Source organism: Alosa alosa, chromosome 2 (genome assembly GCF_017589495.1).
Source record: "Alosa alosa isolate M-15738 ecotype Scorff River chromosome 2, AALO_Geno_1.1, whole genome shotgun sequence".
Classification (NCBI taxonomy): Eukaryota; Metazoa; Chordata; class Actinopteri; order Clupeiformes; family Clupeidae; genus Alosa; species Alosa alosa.
In genome coordinates, this window is record NC_063190.1 from 7,336,491 (window position 1) to 7,355,582 (window position 19,092).

Genomic DNA, 19,092 nt, shown 5'->3' on the forward strand with positions numbered 1-19,092 from the left:
CCATTGTTGAGTGGTGATGGAAACAGGATCTATGGAGTGGATCAGAATGGAGGACTCTGGTTATTTACATTACATGCTAAAGGTAGAATCTGGGCCTAATATTATTTTTTACTCTGTTTGAACTTTATTTAGGGGAAAAACACATGGAATTTCCAGTTGAGTGCGGTGCCTCCTGATTTCCTGTCTACACCCCAGAGTTTCCTGTCCGCTTGCTGGTTTGGCATGTTGACTTTGAAAGCTTTCCCCACATCTCCCACAACCACAGTGCACTGGAGAGAGAGAGCTCACAGGCCCTTACGAGCGCAGCTCCTTTTATCTTTACATGGGAGAAAGGTGTGGGGCATTTTGGGGTCAAATCATGTTCAGTACGTATTTTCAGACATGTTGTTCAGAGGCTTTGCCTATATCTCCCACAAGAAAGAGAGAGAGAGAAAGAGAAAGAAAGAGAGAGAGAGAGAGAGAGAGAGAGACTGCAGACAGTGGTATGTAAATGTAGACCACAGTAAGGTAGAGGGGAGAGAGCCACTGGAGCAGGTTTCAGCAGACTTAATTATTCATCTCTGTTATTTTTCATCAGCAGCTCCTACAGTTGCTGTGTGTGTATAATAACACTGTATTTTAACGACAAGACGTTTCTTTGTGTGCTTTACTCTGAGGGATCCCAGCTTTTATCCTGCCTCTGACACAAGAACCTTTCAAAAGGGAGTGTCCGCTCGGAGGCCAGTGCACACCATTCAGGAAGGGCGTGCCTCATCTGACCAGACCCAATAGGTGCAGTAGTGAGCTGTTTGTGCTTTGTGCTGGCCTGGACTGAAACGGCTCCCTGTCAGCGGGACCTGCTTGATGGGGTGAACATTAGGGAAGTTTATTTTCTCCTGTGGCCTCTTCCGTAGTCAAGTTTGAGGACTTAATACAGGGTCCTCACAAAGAAAATATTTTGTGTTCACTGTGTGCTGGTCTTATGTAGCAAAGGCTGGGGGCATACGGTATATGTTTTTTGATTCCCCCCTTTTTGTGTATGTGTGTGTGTTTCTCTGTGTGTATATATATATATATAAGTATATATACTCTTTTAATCCCGTGAGGGAAATTTGGTCTCTGCATTTATCCCAATCCATGAATTAGTGAAACACACAGTGAGGTGAAGCACACACTAATCCCGGCGCAGTGAGCTGCCTGCAACAACAGCAGCGCTCGGGAGCAGTGAGGGGTTAGGTGCCTTGCTCAAGGGCACTTCAGCTGTGCCTACTGGTCGGGGTTCGAACCAGCAACCCTCCGTTCACAAGTCCGAAGCGCTAACCAGTAGGCCACGGCTGCTCCAGAGCATGTATGAGAAAGAGAGAAAGACAGGACGTGTTCCATTTTGTAGCTAATAACAAATAATAAATTATGACACAAATAACCAGACAAAACTTAAAACTGACACAATTCAATGCTTTGATTAAATAAGTTTATTTGTTCTTTTACATATAGGTGTACATTTCAGTTTCACTCCGAGCAGGAGTGTCACAGTTTATTCCTAAACAATATTTTGCTCTGTTTTTATTCATGATTTTAATTCCCTTTGTTTATCACACTTGCTCTAAAAATAGAATAACCTCTAGTTTCTGCTCAATATCAGAAATAAGGTCCTTTATACATTGTTCTTGTATGACAAGAAAAAGCATATTCTCAAAATATCACATCACTCCTGTGACCCATTCGGATGGTATCCTTCCATTTAAAAAACAAAGGCAAGAAAAAATCCCCTTCACAAGTGATGGTAATCAGTCAAATGTGTGTTTGCCATTTTTTAACCTTCTTTGTTTCCCATTTATTCTACTCCATGATGCTAATTCTTTAGATATAACCCTTTAAATAAAGAATACATGGTGATGGTGATTAGCACATCATTTTTCAGCTTCAGACAAAAAACAGAGCCTTTGGCTAAATGTGCTGCATGAGAAAGCTTGCCAGTGTTCAACTATTCAATCAAAAAAAAAAAAAATAAAAACCTGAATAACATACTCTATGCTGACTGCCAACTGTGCAAAATAAATAAACAAGTTCATTGGTCTAAAACAAAGAATGCACTTCAAAGCTGAAAAACTGAAATCAAACCAGCACGATGATCTGAAAAGCCAGCGGCTTTGTTAGCGCATGTAAATATATGTTTAAACCTTCACTCTTACGCATAGACCCAACCCCCATGATCACAGTGTAAATAAAATGGATTTAAAAACAGAGTTATTAAAGTCAGGAGCAAAAGAAAATCTTCAATATTCTTCCTAACCAAAACAAATAAAGAAAATAATAAATACATTGCATCCAAGCTGTTGTTTACAATATATTAAAACTGCTGCATAATATATTTGTTTATCTTTATAGCATTTAGATATAAAACTCATATACAATAACTCAATAACAAAAAGACATCCTGAAAGAATGATGAAAAGAAGCTTAATTAAGATAATGTTGTATGTGTAAACACATAGGAGTTGTCAGCGTCACATTCAGTTCACTCCTCACGCTCAGTGAGAAAAGCCGAGATACAATGGAAAGAAGTGCAGACCCCCCCCCCCCTCCCCCCATACACACAAACACCACACCTGCAGGGTCAGAGCATCCACCCCCCCTCCTGTACAGAGCCCCCCCCCCAACTAACTTGACACTTATTTCCAATTTCTCTTCAAGGTGCTCCTCAGCATTAGGACATAGGGGGAAACACTAAGGTTACATTTAATATTTTAATAAGAATTAAAAGATTAAAATAAGAAATAATTTAATCTTTCAATAAGAAAATATTTGAACGCACCTAGCAAATGGTCTATATATATTGATGCCTGAACAAAATCACTGAGCATGGGAAAATACTTTGATTATTGCCATCTTCATCCATTTTTTTTGTATATTGCACATTTTGCAAAACAGATCAAATCAAAACATTTAGGATGGAGGCTACCATGGAAGGAAAATATTTTCCCTTATGCATACAATATATATTATATGTAAAAAAGCGGTTCAATCTTCCTCCTACTAAAGCAAAGTGCTTTCTCCTATGACATAATATTGGGGCTTTGTCAATAACTAACATATTTAAAATCTGAGAGCATATATCAGTGTCCATGCAAGCCAAACTCAGCTTTACTTTTGACGTTAACTCACAGAATTCTTAGCACCTCATAATTGAGCTGGACATCATATCAGGAAGTGATATTATCCTGAATATCAGCATGTCATAAGACTGAGACTGGAAGCCAAATAACACACATATTGATATTCACTAGAAAGAGAACAACCTTCAGTATGATATTGCTTTCCCCCACAACAGTTCATTAAACAAGGCGCTCACTTTTGTTGTTTCTTTGGCTCCGTCAACAAACATTACTATTCCACAAGATTTCAACCCAATAGTCTATTGTTCTCAAGCAGCACATGAGCTGACCACAGGTTAGGTCTGTTAAACGGAGAAAGCAGTAAAAACGTTGCTGTGTTGCTAATCATCAGCACATATGGAATGCCTCCTGTCCAGTCAAGTCACTTGACCAGAACATCTTATCGGAGCTTGACACGGTGTGTAAAATGACCTCTTCCCGGGGATAAATGTCTGCCTTTAATTAACTTCATCATTGAAAGACACTTCTATTCCTTTTAATCTCTCTTTGTCTGTCTTTTTGAGAAATTAGATATCTACAACTGCACAGATAGACAGAGTAAAAAGCTTTGCACAAAGACTGCTATTCTCAGAGACTCAAACAGCGCATTTCTAACCCGGCTTATTGAGGCTGCCATTCTCTCAGTGGGTGGCTTCCGGGACATTTCAAAGCCAACAAACTGTAAGGAATCTCTACATGAAAAAGAGACGCCGGAGCGTCAACTTTGTTTACTTGTTAAAATTCCTCCTCCGGTCGCTGAGCACTGGAGCTGAGGCACCTGTGCACGGTGAGGCCTTACTACACAGACTTTTTTTTTTTTTTCAAAAAATGTCAAACGTTTTTTTTTTTTAGTTATACAAAAACATAACACAGGCCGATCTTCACGGTCTTCTCATGACTAGGCTACACTCCTCTCTTGACCAATCCTTTGAAACAATCATAGGTTTGGACCTCAAGTTTCCAAAAAATCATGTTTTTTTGTAATGTAGCTGGCACTGCATTTGGGAATAAGTGCTGATATTACAAAGTAAAGACAAGAAAAAAAGGTAAAAGATTAAAAGTAACACAATGGGGCTGTATATCTCTTAAGGCTGCCATTCCAGTCTTTCAGCAGTGAGGGTGACACTTCACTGACTCCATGAGTGTGTATTTGTTTGCCACTTTGCTTTCCAGTATTCCTTCTGTCCTTTGTGTGTATGTTGTAGTGGTGGTGGTGGTGGTGGTGGTGGGGTGGGGGTGGTATTTAAACACCTTGTAGCTTTTGGGGTAGGGTTGGGGGGGGACAGTGACTAGGCTCTGTGAGGGAATGTAATGACATGGCACTTGGTGCAGATTGACAGGCATTGTGACAGACACTGCGCCTCCTCCTCCTCTGTACTTCTTCAGTAGTATGGCACTAACACGGGCTCATCCACACGGGCGCCAGGTTTGGCTCCATGCCCCCCTCCCCGTTTCTGCCACATCAGCATGGGAGGCATCACCAGCTGCTGGTTAGGCTGGCATTTTTCAAAAATCCTTTTTTTCCAAAAAATAAAAAAAAAAAAATAAAAAACAACATGGCACAGTCTCAGGCACGAGGCAGTGCCCGCAATGTGAGGTGTCCATGCTGTGGCTCCAGTTACAAGAAGCCTCCAAGAAACAGAGGCTAGAGAGAGAGAGAGAGAGAGAGAGAAAGAGAGAGAGAAAGAGAAAGTGAAGTAGATAAAGCATGAGAGCAAGGAGGTGTCGAGGTGACATTTGCTTCGGTGATAAAGAGCTGATCGGCATATGATGGTCTCGGACGTCCAGTGGGTGAGCAGCTTCATTTGTCCCCTCTCTCCGTCCTTCCTTTATCTGGTCACCACGCGCAGCCTCCAAGCTCTGGCCTCCCTCACTTGTTGACCTGTGATGGGCACAGATGGACAAGACATGGCACAAACAGACAGGGTGGTTAGCGGTTTCAGGTGGGGGTGGAGGGGTGAGTTTGACTTCCCTCCAGGACATTCTCATGTAATTACCACGGCACGCCACTCGCTGCCATCTATCTCGTTCTCCCCACGGACTGTCCTGAGAACAACACGGCCGTGGGGACCCCTCCGACGCATAAACAAGCCTCCGATTCTCCATCACTACAACACCCTCCGACACAGACAGACACTAACAACCTGATTGACATCTTTAGGGAAAAAAACACAGTGTTTAGGACTGATCCACCACTGTGATGCTCAAAATGAGCTTGTCTTTGTTTGCGGCAGCTAATTTAGTTTTTCCTAAGTTATTCAATTATCTCTAAGAAGAAATATTTGCTAGTATTATTCCTGATTACTGTGCTATTAGTCCGCTGTGGATCTGAGAGACTACAATGGGATGGGATTACTGCGTCGGGCCTGACTGTTTGTTTGTCGTTTTCCCTTTTGTTTAGTCTTGACAAAGAGACACAAACAAGCATGCGCACAGGCACACGCGCGCACACACACACACACACACACACACATACACACGCACACACGCAAAGAGAAATGTCCCATTGGGTAGGTTGAATGTACAGTAGTAGCTCTGTAATTGGCTTTCATGCTGGATTACAGAATTTGAACAATAATTTTCTCTTTGTCTCCCAAAAGCTATTGAGTCACTCTAGAGGGCAGTTTCACCAGAGGATCCACAAATCCCCCTGGTTAGTGATGAATCACAACATCATATTTTAGATTACAGGCCATTTATATTTGTTGGGAATATTTTAAACCATGTTATTGCCCTTGTAGTGTAGATATTAATATGCATAAGCTCCTTTACAATGTGTTAGGCCAAATTGTATGATTATTAATCAGTCTAGCTTTTCAAGCATCTGAATGCAAACACACACACACACACACACACACACACACACACACACACACACACACATACACAATATATAAACAGAGGGAGAGAGAGAACAATGAGTATACAAAAAAATAACCCTAAGGCTACAGCTGACCTGTGCGTGTTGGAAATGTCTTGTGTGTTTATAGCTGTCTTAGCAGTGCCAGATGGACATGGGAGAGCAACGCAGCACTGGCCTGCCCACATCCTCTGGCCTCCCTCTCCCCTACCCTGCCAAGCACTGCCCACTGACCCTCTGTGGTCGTGGGCCCGCCACGCTCTCTAGCTCTGCTCACCACCCACCACAACGCGCACCAGCAAGGACACTTCTGAGGGCCCAGTGACGCAAGTGACCCGTGTTTTAGAGCTGAAGACAAAATGGCCAGTTGCCAGACCAGACAGTGGAATGAAGGCCTGGCCTTGGAACCCTTCATGGGGATGCAACCACTGCTATGCAATGCAATGCAAAACCCCCCCCTGCTGTGGACGCTAGCTGCTGGTGTGGACGCTGGGGTATTTTTAGCTACACTGATGGGATTAACTCCCTGAGTGGCAATGTGGATCAATGGAAGGTGCTGAGGATCACTGCGGCCTGATCCTAATAAAATATACCGATATATACCGATAGACAGACAGAGATGTATGTCCTCCTTGTAGGGTAGTCCACTCTGTTGTAAGACGCTAATGCACTAATTGAAAGGCTCCATTTTGTGGTTGCAGCCTTTGGTTCATTCCTTACAGTTTGTAAATAATATCCTAAATTCACACACAAGCACTCTGCTGCCCTACTGAATGCTGAACCTTTAAAGTCCCCATGACAGAAAATCTGAATAAATACTGCCATAGCTGTCATTAATCTGCATTCATGTCCCAGCTTGTGAGCAGCACAAGTGTGAATAAGAGCAGTGTGAGTCTGTGGTTAGGGACACACTACTCTTTGGAGGCACTTCATTGGATCCCAGCTTATCTGATACCCATTGAGGATTGCATCACCAAAGATTAATGCTTGATGGTGCATTATGGCTTAAGTGATTAAGATGCCCTCTGTATGAAACAACCATCTCTCTCTCTCTCTCTCTCTCTATCTCTCTCTCTCTCTTTCTGCCCATCTCTCTCTATCCTTTACTCTCTCTCTCTCTCTCTCTCTCTTTCTCCATGAATCTTTCTCCCTCTCTTTTTTACTCTCTCTCTCTCTTCCCTCTCTGTTCAGTCCATCTGTGTTAGGGCATCCACAGTACACTTCTGCCACAACTCATCCGCATCGCCACGAGGCTTAATGTAACCTAATGGTGTCCCGTCCACAAAGGCGACCACCCTACCCCTCACATTCCCCTTCGCATGGCTTCCACATTAAAGCCTTCCCTCGTGATGGCTCCTCGCCGAAGGACGGTCATTAGTTACGTAACATTGTCTCCTTCACAAGCCATGACCCTATGGACTGCATTGATCTGTGTATACATCCATTCTGCTGCAGGGGGCCACACATATCAAGCATTTGCCTAATACGTTTAGCCTCAAATTATCCGGCCCCAAGGCCCGGTTAATAATCATTCGCGAGGAGACAGCCATTGATCCCCCCATTTTAACTTCCTCTGTTGATTTTTAAAGCAGGGAGAGGCGGTTTGGAAGGCTGCAGAGTTATGAGTTCATAGTCATAGCAGTGCACCAGTTTTACGATCGCCTTTTTCACAATCGAGGCTGAATTTATTTCTCACAGAATGAATATGTTAGTTTTTGCCTCTTAAATAAGATTAGCCTTCTTTTATGGAGCCACAGAGATGTAAAAATCTCAGAAATGCAGATCTTGTCTAACAGTTTACAGTTTCAGGGGCCTCTTGCTTTTTCTCATCCTGCTGTCCACCAAGGGGGTGTTGACCATACCCCCAGGGCGAATGACATCATTCTTAACACATACTTCTCCATTCAGGCAAACAAATCTCTCACAGTAGATCACTGCTGAAGGGTATCGGAGAAAGATGTGAAATGGTCAGAGCCCCTGGCACATGTCTCCACAGCAGGGCTCCACGCCAGCCTTGGACACAAACGCCAACAGGAGGCTGGGCGTGTAATCTCCTGCCCCCGTGTCACAATGCGATAACCTTCCACAGCGAAGGCACAATAACATGAAAGGGCCAATTCGTGCCCCTCGCAATCAGTCTGGCTGGGCCACAATCTTGTTATTATGTGCCGTGTGACACTCGCGGGCCTCCATTGTCTCGGCCGGCCAAGGAGCTGGTGAGGTGAGACCCGTTTCCTGAGTACTAGGCCCATTTGTCTCTCTCTCTCTCTCTCCCTCTCCTTCCCTCTCTCCGTCCTCGTTTTTCTCTCCCCCCTCTTGGTCTTGAGACTAGGGGCACACACCGGTAATTGCCCTGGGGGGCCCCATGCGGCGAGTGGCGGCGGGTGATAAGGAGGGGAAGGGGAAGAGAGAGGAAGGGCAGCGCGGCCTTGACAGGATGCCAAGATATTACAGCGCAGGCCGGCCAGGAATGCACCTCTCCAGCGTCCAGCTCCACCCGGCTGGAGACCTCAGGGGACATCAGCATCAACCCTGCTACAGTAGCACTCACACTGGCCCTGAGTCAGGATAGTCACTAATGTCATTCAAACTTGAAAGAACTTCTTATCAGAAAAACTTCTTGTCTACAAATGAGAAGATCTGAGAGATTCCTATTAGGAACAGTTGTTTGAGGAAAGTTCTTCAGCTTTCAAAACACTCATTAAGTAAATTATTCACATATTTCAGCTACTATTATTTTTAGTACATTAAAGACATATTTTATCTTTGAAAAACACTCTGTTCTTGTATTCTGTTACATATAAGTTCCAAATGACATGCCTCGCTATAATTTCCAGTTTGAAGATTTTAGCTTTAAGTAAGCTGTCGATGTGGGCCAACAAAATAATCCTGCTTTAGGAGTGAGACTCCGCTGGATGACTTCCTAATGACCCCTGGGCAGCACACACTCAAAAGTCTGGCAGCAAAGCGACTCTCAGAAACAGACACAGAGGGCCTGGTGCTTACCTTCACTGAGGAGGGTGGCCTGGTAAGCTGGCTTATACTGCAGAGAAAAGGAGAGAATGACAGACAATTAGACAGAGCAGAGTACAGTGAAGTCTGGTCAAGCACAGTTCTATGGCTCACATGGCTATGGAGTGCTGAAGGGGCTACTACAGCAAGGGTCTCTGAACAGGAGCCGTAGTGGAGCTCCGCAGGGAATGGGGGGACTTACAGTGTCTGTGTGGGGCCTAAACCTGATGGGTTTCATACTTAGACAGGGCTCAGTGAAGAAGCAGCCTTGCATTTACTACTACCCCCTCTCCCTCTCCTCCACTCTCTCTCTTTTCCTAATCCCCTCATCCTTCTCTCTCTCTCTCTCTCTCTCTCTCTCTCTATCTGTCCATCCTCCTCTGTTCCTGCGCTGCCTCATCGGCACCAACACTTCAGCGCGCTTCATGCCAATCTGTTCACCTCGCCCCCAGCCCTGCCACTGGACTAGTGACTTGGGCATGCTCCCTCATCCATGGCCATATTCATGAAACAAACTGTAGTGGTGGTGATGGTGATGGGGGATGGGGGGGGAAACACCTTCAGGCATCATGCCCAGTGATGCCAGGGCAATGACAGCAGATGAAACAAATGAGATCTCATGCACGTGATAAAGGACTGGGGGATGGGGGCATCAGTGTGCCTAGCCGGGGCCACTATAAATAGCATCGCCGCACTTAAAAAAAGGGAGCGCTAACAACCTGGAAGTAATGGAGCCCCGGCAAGAGTGCCGCAAATAGACAGCAAACGCTTGGCTGGAGAGCTCTTCTGCTCCTTGGGTCGTATAAATAGAGCGGGATGTCTAAGGACAGCGCCACGTTTGTTAGCATGCTGGAGCAATATTGGAGCGTGAAGGAACCGTTGTTTAAAAAAAACGAAGCGAGAGAAAAGAAGGAGGAGAAATTGGAGTTCTTTTCGTGTGGAATACGCTGAGAAAGGGCAGTGAAGCTGCGGTTTGACTCTTTGCGTGTTTGGATCATTAGGTTCACTGTTCATTATTCAGGCTTTTTCAGACATTCAGCTCATTTGAGAAAACAGTTTTTGGTGTTGTGTTTCAAGCATCAAGCATGTGTGGTGTTCAAAGAGCTGAAAGTACAGAGATATGAATAACAAACTCCGTTTCACATCCATATTTCACAAACTATATAGCAAATCCGTAAAAAAGTACACCCATTTTTGAGGTTCTGCCTTGCTATGCTCATTCCTGAGGTGTTATCTGTTGTTGAGTGTGCGCTTGAGAAGGCATTGTGGTTTAGCTGCACAAACACCAGCAACCCACACACATCACTCTGTGGTCTGACATAAACCACAGGATTGACTTTTTGATGTATTTTGGGAGACAAACAAAACAGTATCACTGTTTTGAAAGAAGAAATAATCAGTGTGGTGAAATCTACTATTTTACAACTTACATTTCTAACATCTCAACACTTGTGTATAACAGGCAAGAAGCACTGCTGTGACCTTCCCAAGTTTAACATACAAATATACAAATGCCTGTTGTAGCTCAGCCAATGAAAACTATCTGAACGGTCCAAGCCAAATTGATTCTTTGAGTGAATGGAGTATCTGGTCATCAGCATAGCCATTTCAAATCAATGCTTCTCAGCTGACTGGGCCAGAGATGTGCATTGTGATCAGATAGCACTTCCTGTGAGCCAAATTCCACCGTGATGACTGGGCCATCCTTCTGTCCTGGCCGCTACTTACGCGGCTCCCCACTGGGAACCCTGGGAAACGGTGAGAAATTCGTGCAACGTGTAGCAACAACGTAAGGTCTGCAGGGGAAAACCCTTCTCAGTGAACACTTGTCTGCCACTGAATGCCTGCTTCGAACAGGAAGGAAGTCATTTCTAGGAGGCCAGCCACAGAGGAAGTCCACTTGATAAAATAATGTCCCCCTCTTTCAAAACAACAAAAAAAAAACTGCATTGCACGGATGGCCAAGGCATTGTGTTTGTTTTACCCTTTTAAGGCAATAAGATGGCAGAGTATGACAAAGCCCGAGGCATGGCATGCACTCGTAGCACCATCAGCAAGCAAAAAAAACCCTGTTTGTCTGCCTGTTAATATATGCTGAAGGCGGCAGCTTATAATGGGAAAAGCAAGCAGTCAGGAGCCATGTGACTATGTTAGTCTTTAGTGAGAATAGCTGGCGTAAGCAGGAGAGAGGGCTCCGCTGATGGGCTGAGGGCTCGCCAAATCCCCCCGGCTCCTCAGAGATGGTCAGAGTCTGTTCTTACTCGATGTCTGGTGTTGAGCTGACCCCTGGCCTGTGCTGATCTCTGTCTATCTCCAATCTGAAAATACCAGATGTGGTGTTTAGAGACTAGCAACGTCCAACACCTCATAGATGAGGGGAAAATGTGTAATGGACTTTCAAATTGAAGGGAATGCAATGCATTCATAGAATAATAAATCAAAATCATGTGTTATCCACACACTCCCCTCAACTCTGCAAAGCTGATACTCATCAGCCTATCATGTCATATATCTGCTACTGTTCTTTTTATCCATCATAGTATTTAGGAAAACAGGGGATCAAGCTACTTACTGTTTATCAGCCTTTTCCCGGTCGTCCAGGAAGAAGAGGGCTGTGGCGAGGAAGAACATCCCTCCCAGGACGATGACGAAGGGGCACAGCATGAGCGCGTAGCCCAGGCTCAGGAACTGCCAGAGGACTGACGTCTTGTAGCTCTGCTGTAGACTGTCGGAGATCTGCAGAGAGAACACACACACATCAACACTGAAGGCAAGGTCTCACATCCCGCTGCAGCAAGTCTTGCTTTTCTCAATCTCCTTCACATGTTCTAGAAAAATCTATGGAGCCCGAGTTTCAACTGCTTGCCCTCAGGCACTGTTTCCTGTAGTCATGACTTAATTAATTAATTACAGGATGGGTGTGAATATCAATCTGCCATACTGAGGCAGTTAACTGATTGTTGTTCTCACTTAGAGCTTTGTAAAGCAAAGAAGTCCACCAGTGGAGACTATCAGTCAATGTCAGGTAGATTTCAATAAATCAATAAAAGTTTCAACAAACAAAATTAAGATATTGATTTAAAACTAGAAAGGAACGTGTGGACTGGTATAAACAGTGCTTCTCACATTGCCAGTAGTGTAGGACTGCAAAAATGAACATGATGGAATTCAGCTGAGAAAAGGGGTATGAAGAAGCTAATGAATATGAAACTAGTTTTTAAATCAAATAAAAACAAATAAAAATGAGCAATTTCCACTGCAGGTGAAACATAAGTGGAAGTACTTAAATAATACATAACTACATATTTTAGGGAAAACCCTCTTTATTAAAGTATAAACCTTTAACCCAAAATGTATATAATATGCAAAAGGAGGGGGATTAAACAGCCGCTAAGGGATGTTGTGTAAAGTGCTGACACAGGCAAATCATTTCCCAGCATGCCTGTGAGTGCTTTGGAACGCGATGGCACATGCCTGTGTGCCACTGCTGGACACCAGGAAGTGACCCCGGGCTCAACTCCATTCTGCTGACTCACCCAGAGATTATGGTCAGGTGAAATGCCCCTCTGGAGCCTAAGTGATTGATTGGATTGACTTAATGCACCAAATCATTTTGTCATGAGCTTTGGATGTTGTAAATCAACCTAATAGCAATGCATAGATTATCCCTAATGACCAGGACTTGTAAGTGTAAGTGCCACAGTACACATAAATGCTGATGGCGTGTGCACATGCACGCACATAACTCAATGTGCTGGCAGGGAAAATTAATAAAAAAACTCCAAATGAAAAACAGACATGTTTAATTTCACATGGATCAGTCAAAACAAATATCAGCACTTTAGTAATTTCACCAATTTGGAGGTAATTAAATAGCCACCCACTTTGCCTCAAGCTGTATTAATCTTGATTGCATATCCACAAATGAAGTTGACACAAGATTAAAATTGTAATGACACATTTGTGGGCAAGAAACGTTTCTCCCATAATGGCTTCTGGATGACTTTAAAAATACTATACCTGCTGTTCTGGCACTGCAGGGCCAGAGAGCCCGCCAGTCAAATGGCTCCAAATTAACATCATTTCACATTATACAATCTCTCATTTCCTTGCTTAAGCAAGTGGAACTGAAATTTCAAACCCACTTATGAAGACTGGGCCCTGTCTCCCTGGCCGTGGTCTGAGAGAGCCAGCCTCAGTGGCAGCAGCCCACTCCAGTGCAGCAGGGTGGGGCGGCTCGTTCCGCTGAGGCAGCTATTAGCAGAATGAGGCGTGAGAAATTTGGAGCCGTGACTCAAGACGTCTAGAATTCGGCCCACCATGGTAGGTTAAGTTACCTGAGAAAGGTGGGCATAAATAAACGGCATGGAGGTGCTGTAGTCCCGGGTTGTGGCATAGTTTTTTGCGAAAGCCTCATATTTGAGGTTTGGTGTTTTCTTCCTCGCAGGATGACTAGAGTGTGTGGGTGAGTGGGGGCCTGCCGGCCGGCCTGCCTGTCCGTGCGGATCTGCCCTGTGGTTGCTAAGTGCCGAGCAGCTGGTGTGGTTTTCCTGTGGGAGATCCGCATACTAGAGTTGGAGAAGTGTGTGTGTGTGTGTGTGTGTGTGTGTGTGTGTGTGTGTGTGTGTGTGTGTGTGTGTGTGGTGTGTGTGTGTGTGTGTGTGTGTGTGTGTGTGTGTGTGTGTGTGTGTGTGTGTGTGTGTGTGTGTGTGGTGAGGGGTGCCTGTCGACGGTGTGCGGAAACGTCACTGCCTTTGTCACACTGACTCGCTAAAGCCTCCAGCATGACAGAGCGGGATCACCAGTGACACATTCGTGTGTGTCTGCAGGCCTGCTGGACAGAGCTGTGACCTACTACTGCGGAGCAGCGTGGAGCGGAGCGACATCCTGTGTGACTGGCCTCCGGGCCCCTTTATCAGTGCCTCACAGGAGCTCCCCATCAGGGGCCCACCCACCACACGGGGGCCAAGACACTGGCTGCGATGGACACACAGTAGGGGTAGAGATACACCCAGCGTGCCTGTGGAGCCCTGTCACAGATGACGCAATGCCCTCTGTAAACAAAACAAACAAACAAAAAAGCCTCCCTACGAGACACTTCTATCATTATTAACAAGGAGCTGTGAATGTGCTCGTTTGGCATTTTGAGCGATTTGGAGACGTCTGCTCCGCGAGGTGGAATGTGTAGCCTGGGTGCTACTGTGCACTACCTGGAATGGAACCCTTGTGGTCGACGCCTTGTGACGTCTCTCGGATGAAGAAGACAGAGTGTGTCCCACACAATGTGTGGCTTCTGTTGAGATGCTTAGGCCGGCTGTTGGCAGAGAGAGGCCCTGCTTAGGTAATAACAGGAAAGTCTTGGGGCCGGTACAGCATTACGTAAGCCTATATAGCCTTGCGAGGCAAAACAAGCCAGCCAGTTGAGGATGGGCTGAAAGCTCCAAAAAACATTATGTCACCCTCACTTCCAGGGCATGTGTTCCTCCTGGTGTTTACGTTCCTTTTGCTGTTGTTACTGTTAAGGGTCTTTTCCCCTTCTGGGTTCTGACTCTACCTGTCTGTTTCCTCCTGCTGAGATGGTAATTGCTTCTTTCATCGCTAATTGCTAATTTGAGATGGCAGTCTCAACGGCTCCTTCTGTCAGCGCACCCGCAGAGCCCGTGGCGAGTCTCTCTGAGTCCAATGCTCTCTCTCTCTCTCTCTCTCTCTCTCTCTCTCTCTCTCTCTCTCTCGCTCTGTGTGTCTACCTCTCTCTGTACTGCTGCTGTGTAAGGCTAGTCCATGCCTCCAGGAACGTTAAGAAAACAGCACAACTCCACGTCTTGTAAATGTCAAAGACAGAGACAGGCGACCAGAGCAAGTGGCGTGCTTCGAGGGCCTGTCATTCACCTCAACTATGACTCACCACTCTTAGGCCTGAACAGGAAACCAGCCCCCCCCCACTCACTCCTGCTATGTGATAAGGAGGAGACTGGAACTGTTCAGCGCTACCTCAGGCTTACCACCCGTGTGTACAGCTATGCTGCCCTGTTGTTGTGTGTGTATATGTGTGTGTGTGTGTGTGTGTGTGTGTGTGTGTGTGTGTGTGTGTGTGTGTGTGTGTGTGTGTGTGTGTGTGTGTGTTACGTCCTTTTGCTGTTGTTACTGTTAGGGGTCTTTTCCCCTTCTGGGTTCTGACTCTACCTGTCTGTTTCCCTCCTGCTGAGATGGTAATTGCTTCTTTCACAGCTAATTGCTAATTTGAGATGCAGTCTCAACGGCTCCTTCTGTCAGCGCACCCGCAGAGCCCGTGGCGAGTCTCTCTGAGTCCAATGCTCTCTCTCTCTCTCTCTCTCTCTCTCTCTCTCTCTCTCGCTCTGTGTGTCTACCTCTCTGTACTGCTGCTGTGTAAGGCTAGTCCATGCCTCCAGGAACGTTAAGAAAACAGCACAACTCCACGTCTTGTAAATGTCAAAGACAGAGACAGGCGACCAGAGCAAGTGGCGTGCTTCGAGGGCCTGTCATTCACCTCAACATGACTCACCACTCTTAGGCCTGAACAGGAAACCACCACCCCCCCCCCCCCCACCTCCTGCTATATGATAAGGAGGAGACTGGAACTGTTCAGCGCTACCTCAGGCTTACCACCCGTGTGTACAGCTATGCTGCCCTGTTGTTGTGTGTATATGTGTGTGTGTGTGTGTGTGTGTGTGTGTGTGTGTGTGTGTGTGTGTGTGTGTGTGTGTGTGTGTGTGTGTGTGTGTGTGTGTGTGTTTGCACATGAGAGTGGCAGGCTCCATCTGCAACAATGGCTACTGTGGGGCTTGGACCCAAGGTTGGAGTCAGAAGTGGCAGAGGCGAGGAGAGCTTGAGGAGGGGTGTGACGCCGTCGGGAAAAAGGTCTGTGGTGTTCCTGTTTGGAATGGGTGGAATGTTCTACAGTAGCCAGACATGTAGGTGGAGTAGTGTGTGTGTGTGTGTGTGTGTGTGTGTGTGTGTGTGTGTGTATGTTTGTGGGTATATGAAAGGCACTGTATGAGAATAATGAGAGAAAACTGCTCATGTCTGATAACAGCGTTTAAGGGACTTACGGGAGCTTTTAAGCACACACACACACACACACACACACACACACACACACACACACACTCACAGCCTTGAGTCAAAGTGGCATATCCTGGAACCTTCCACAGATTGGGAACTGCCTCCTGAGGTAGGTTTGAGGAAATAAAGGGGGACAGGAGCTTCATAGCCACTGTAGTCAAACGACATTGTAATGTTGTGATTTCCCTTCTCAAATAACCTTAACGCTCAGAGAGCTCTGGTGATGAGAACAGTCCGGAACATCAGTCTGCACGGAATATTCCGGATGACAGAGGACGTCGGGAATGTGTTTGGCAAGATACATTTGAACAAATCACGCTCATTTGCTGGATGGCGAGGGTACTAACAAGCTTCATTGCTGCGGTTGGTCAGCTGAATTATGTGTCTGGCGTCGCAGACGCTGGAGCTGTCTGCACAAGTTGTATTTCAAACCTGTGTCTCTCGACCTTTCAAACAAAATAAAAAATATATATATAAAAAAACCTCTATGACAAATGGGACGGCAGCTGACCATAACAGCCTTTTAATCATCTTTAGACCCGGCATAAAAATGCCGGGCCTGTGATTCAATTAGGCACGGGGCTGAGAGGAGTGGAGCCGGCGCGGATACGGCCAGTTCAGTCGGGTTAATTGCGGAACACCCTGCTGTGCAGAAGCAGGAGCACAAAACATCTTATGTCAAACGGACTTGAGAAATTGTTGCATGCTTTCCGCCACACCAAAACTTCATTCACAACAAAAAATAGAAAGCCAAACAAGGAAACGGGCCTTTATGCGTGTGTGGAAGCACAAACATTGAAGATGTGGTTGCTTATTTCCAAAACCATATTCAAAAATTCATCATTAGAAAGTACCGTGATCTGTGGTGCATTTCCCGAAAGCATTGTTGAACAACTACCAATACCATCGCTAGATGATTGAAAGAGTATCAGTTTGAACACGCTCTCTCCACAGTCGCCGCGGTGGTTGCCCAGCGATGCTTTCGGGGAAACACTCTCATGAACGGGAAAACCACAAACCAATTGGAAAGTGAAAGCTCAGGCTTAAGGCTATCTTGAAAGTTGAGGTATTAATAGTTGTAATATCTTACCAGGCCAATGAGAGCTGGGCTTCCTGCATCCCCCAGGAGATGTGATGTGAAACCCTGAAGGGAAACCGCAGTGGCTCTTCGAGTCGGTATGACAACAAACTATGTGAGAGAGAGAGAGAGAGAGAGAGTTACACAGGAGAGTCAGAAAACTTTACGGTGGAATTAAAAAAGAAATACGATAAGGTAGAGACAAGGAGAGTGAAACACAATGAGTGCTTAAGAGAGATGCAGCCTGAAAGAGTGACAAGGGGCGAATCAACCAGGCATGACACGGAGGCAACTTCAGAAGTGGTCAATTATACAAACTCCTGTACACCTCGGTGGCACAACCCTCCGCCAGTGTCGCTTCGAGTTAAGCGGGCGGCGCGTGAACTGCCTCTAACCCGGCGGTAAGTGCTGGTGCCTCTGTGGCTGTCTCCTCGCGTCACCACCGAGCCGAGTGCCCAACGGGAGGCCGACTGGCCTTTCCATTTCACAGCAACTCCAGTTTAATCTAGCTTGAACTAATTCAAGAATGCTTTCTCCTTGCTGCTCATCGCTCTCAACAATTTCTCTTTCTCTAGCACTCTCTCTATGTCTCTGTGTTTCTCTCTCTCTGTCTTTCTCTCCATGTTACTCTCATTCTCTCTAGCATTCTCTTAGTCCTTCTCTCTGCTTGTCTCTCTGTCCGAGCCTGTGTTTCTCTCTTTCCACCAACACCCACCCCCCCCCCCCCCTTCTCTCTCTCGGACACAAAAACATAGTTTCGCTGAAAAATTGTTCTTCCATGTTATTTTCCATGAGTGGTGTATGCATTAAGCTCAATCAAAAGGGGGTAATTGCGCCCCTCGGCGCCGCCCTGCTGGTCCTGCGCTCCTCTCTCAGTCATACACTTCCCCTAAGTTCCCAAATAAGCAACCCAGCGCGGAGATGGCCAGTGTTGTTAGAGGCCGCACACTCGTTTCAACATAAAAATTAAAAAAAAAACTTTCCAGAAGCACAGTAGATAAGTATAGGCTTGCCATACATACCATTAAAATGTCCGCTGTAATGGCCCAGTTCAAAAAGAGCAGTGTTTCCCCAATGAAGATGCAGACCTGTAAGGAGAGAGATAGAGAGATAGAGAGAGAGAGAGAGAAAGAAAGGGGAGCGAAAGAGAGGGGGATGAATGTCAGCTCAACAGGGTTGATATTCTCACTTGACTGCAATGGCAGTATTTCTGGAACCAAAGACAATCCCTGAATAAAACCCTGATGTTTTTTTTCTTTCCCACAGCATCATAAAATATTTAAAACCGGCTTTGAAATGTGCAGCTGCGTTATTATGTGGTCAGATTAAATGGACGCATGGGTCTGTTTTTCGGGAGAGTACTCCTCTCTGACCCATGAAGAGCTGCAGGCGACCAGTGGGATGCTTTACAGGGTGACCGACATCTAGTGAGCGCCGTGTCTCTCTGTGTGTTTCGTGAACTTGTGTCCTCCTGGGAATGGACCAACTTAAACAAGGTTCCCACACACATCAGTGGTCGCAAACGCGGCTTCCAAGCCAGGGATATTTAATGGCAAATTACAGCCGATGTATTGAATATCGTAAATGATCCAACACTTTACCATGTGTACATAGTCTCTCAACAACCAAGTCCTAAAACAAGCCCCAGGAACAGCTGGTTGGGAAAACAGTGTGACCTGCAGAGGTCTGTGTCATGGATCTGGCAGGATTTGGTTGCATTGGAATTCCACCAATCCTCTGCAAACTGGACTCTGTGTCGGCTTTATGTTTTATATGCAGCACAGCCTGCTGTCAAAAGTTTGAGGGCTTGAAGTGACCGGGGAATAGTCCCTAGCAGAGAGGCACAGAATGCCTAATCACCACACAATGTGTGTGTGTGTGTGTGTGTGTGTGTGTGTGTGTATGTGTGTATCAGCCAGTGTCTG

General features: G+C 45.7%; 1 protein-coding gene across 4 annotated transcripts in view; it reads right to left on the reverse strand.

Moving 5' to 3' along the window:
- Positions 1-1,433: 1,433 nt before the first annotated feature.
- spns2 (spinster homolog 2 (Drosophila)) overlaps positions 1,434-19,092 on the reverse strand; it is a 78,164-nt gene continuing 60,505 nt past the window's right edge. For 3 of the 4 annotated variants that reach the window (XM_048228638.1, XM_048228648.1, XM_048228664.1), the window contains 6 exons: positions 18,190-18,255; positions 17,180-17,278; positions 11,579-11,742; positions 11,268-11,324; positions 9,001-9,037; positions 1,434-5,016 (listed from right to left, as the gene is read on the reverse strand). In XM_048228638.1, the coding sequence (XP_048084595.1) occupies positions 5,005-5,016; positions 9,001-9,037; positions 11,268-11,324; positions 11,579-11,742; positions 17,180-17,278; positions 18,190-18,255 (435 nt within the window). In that variant the 3' untranslated portion in view covers positions 1,434-5,004. The remainder of the gene's footprint in view (positions 5,017-9,000; positions 9,038-11,267; positions 11,325-11,578; positions 11,743-17,179; positions 17,279-18,189; positions 18,256-19,092) is intronic. The other variant, XM_048228656.1, reaches the window with a different exon arrangement.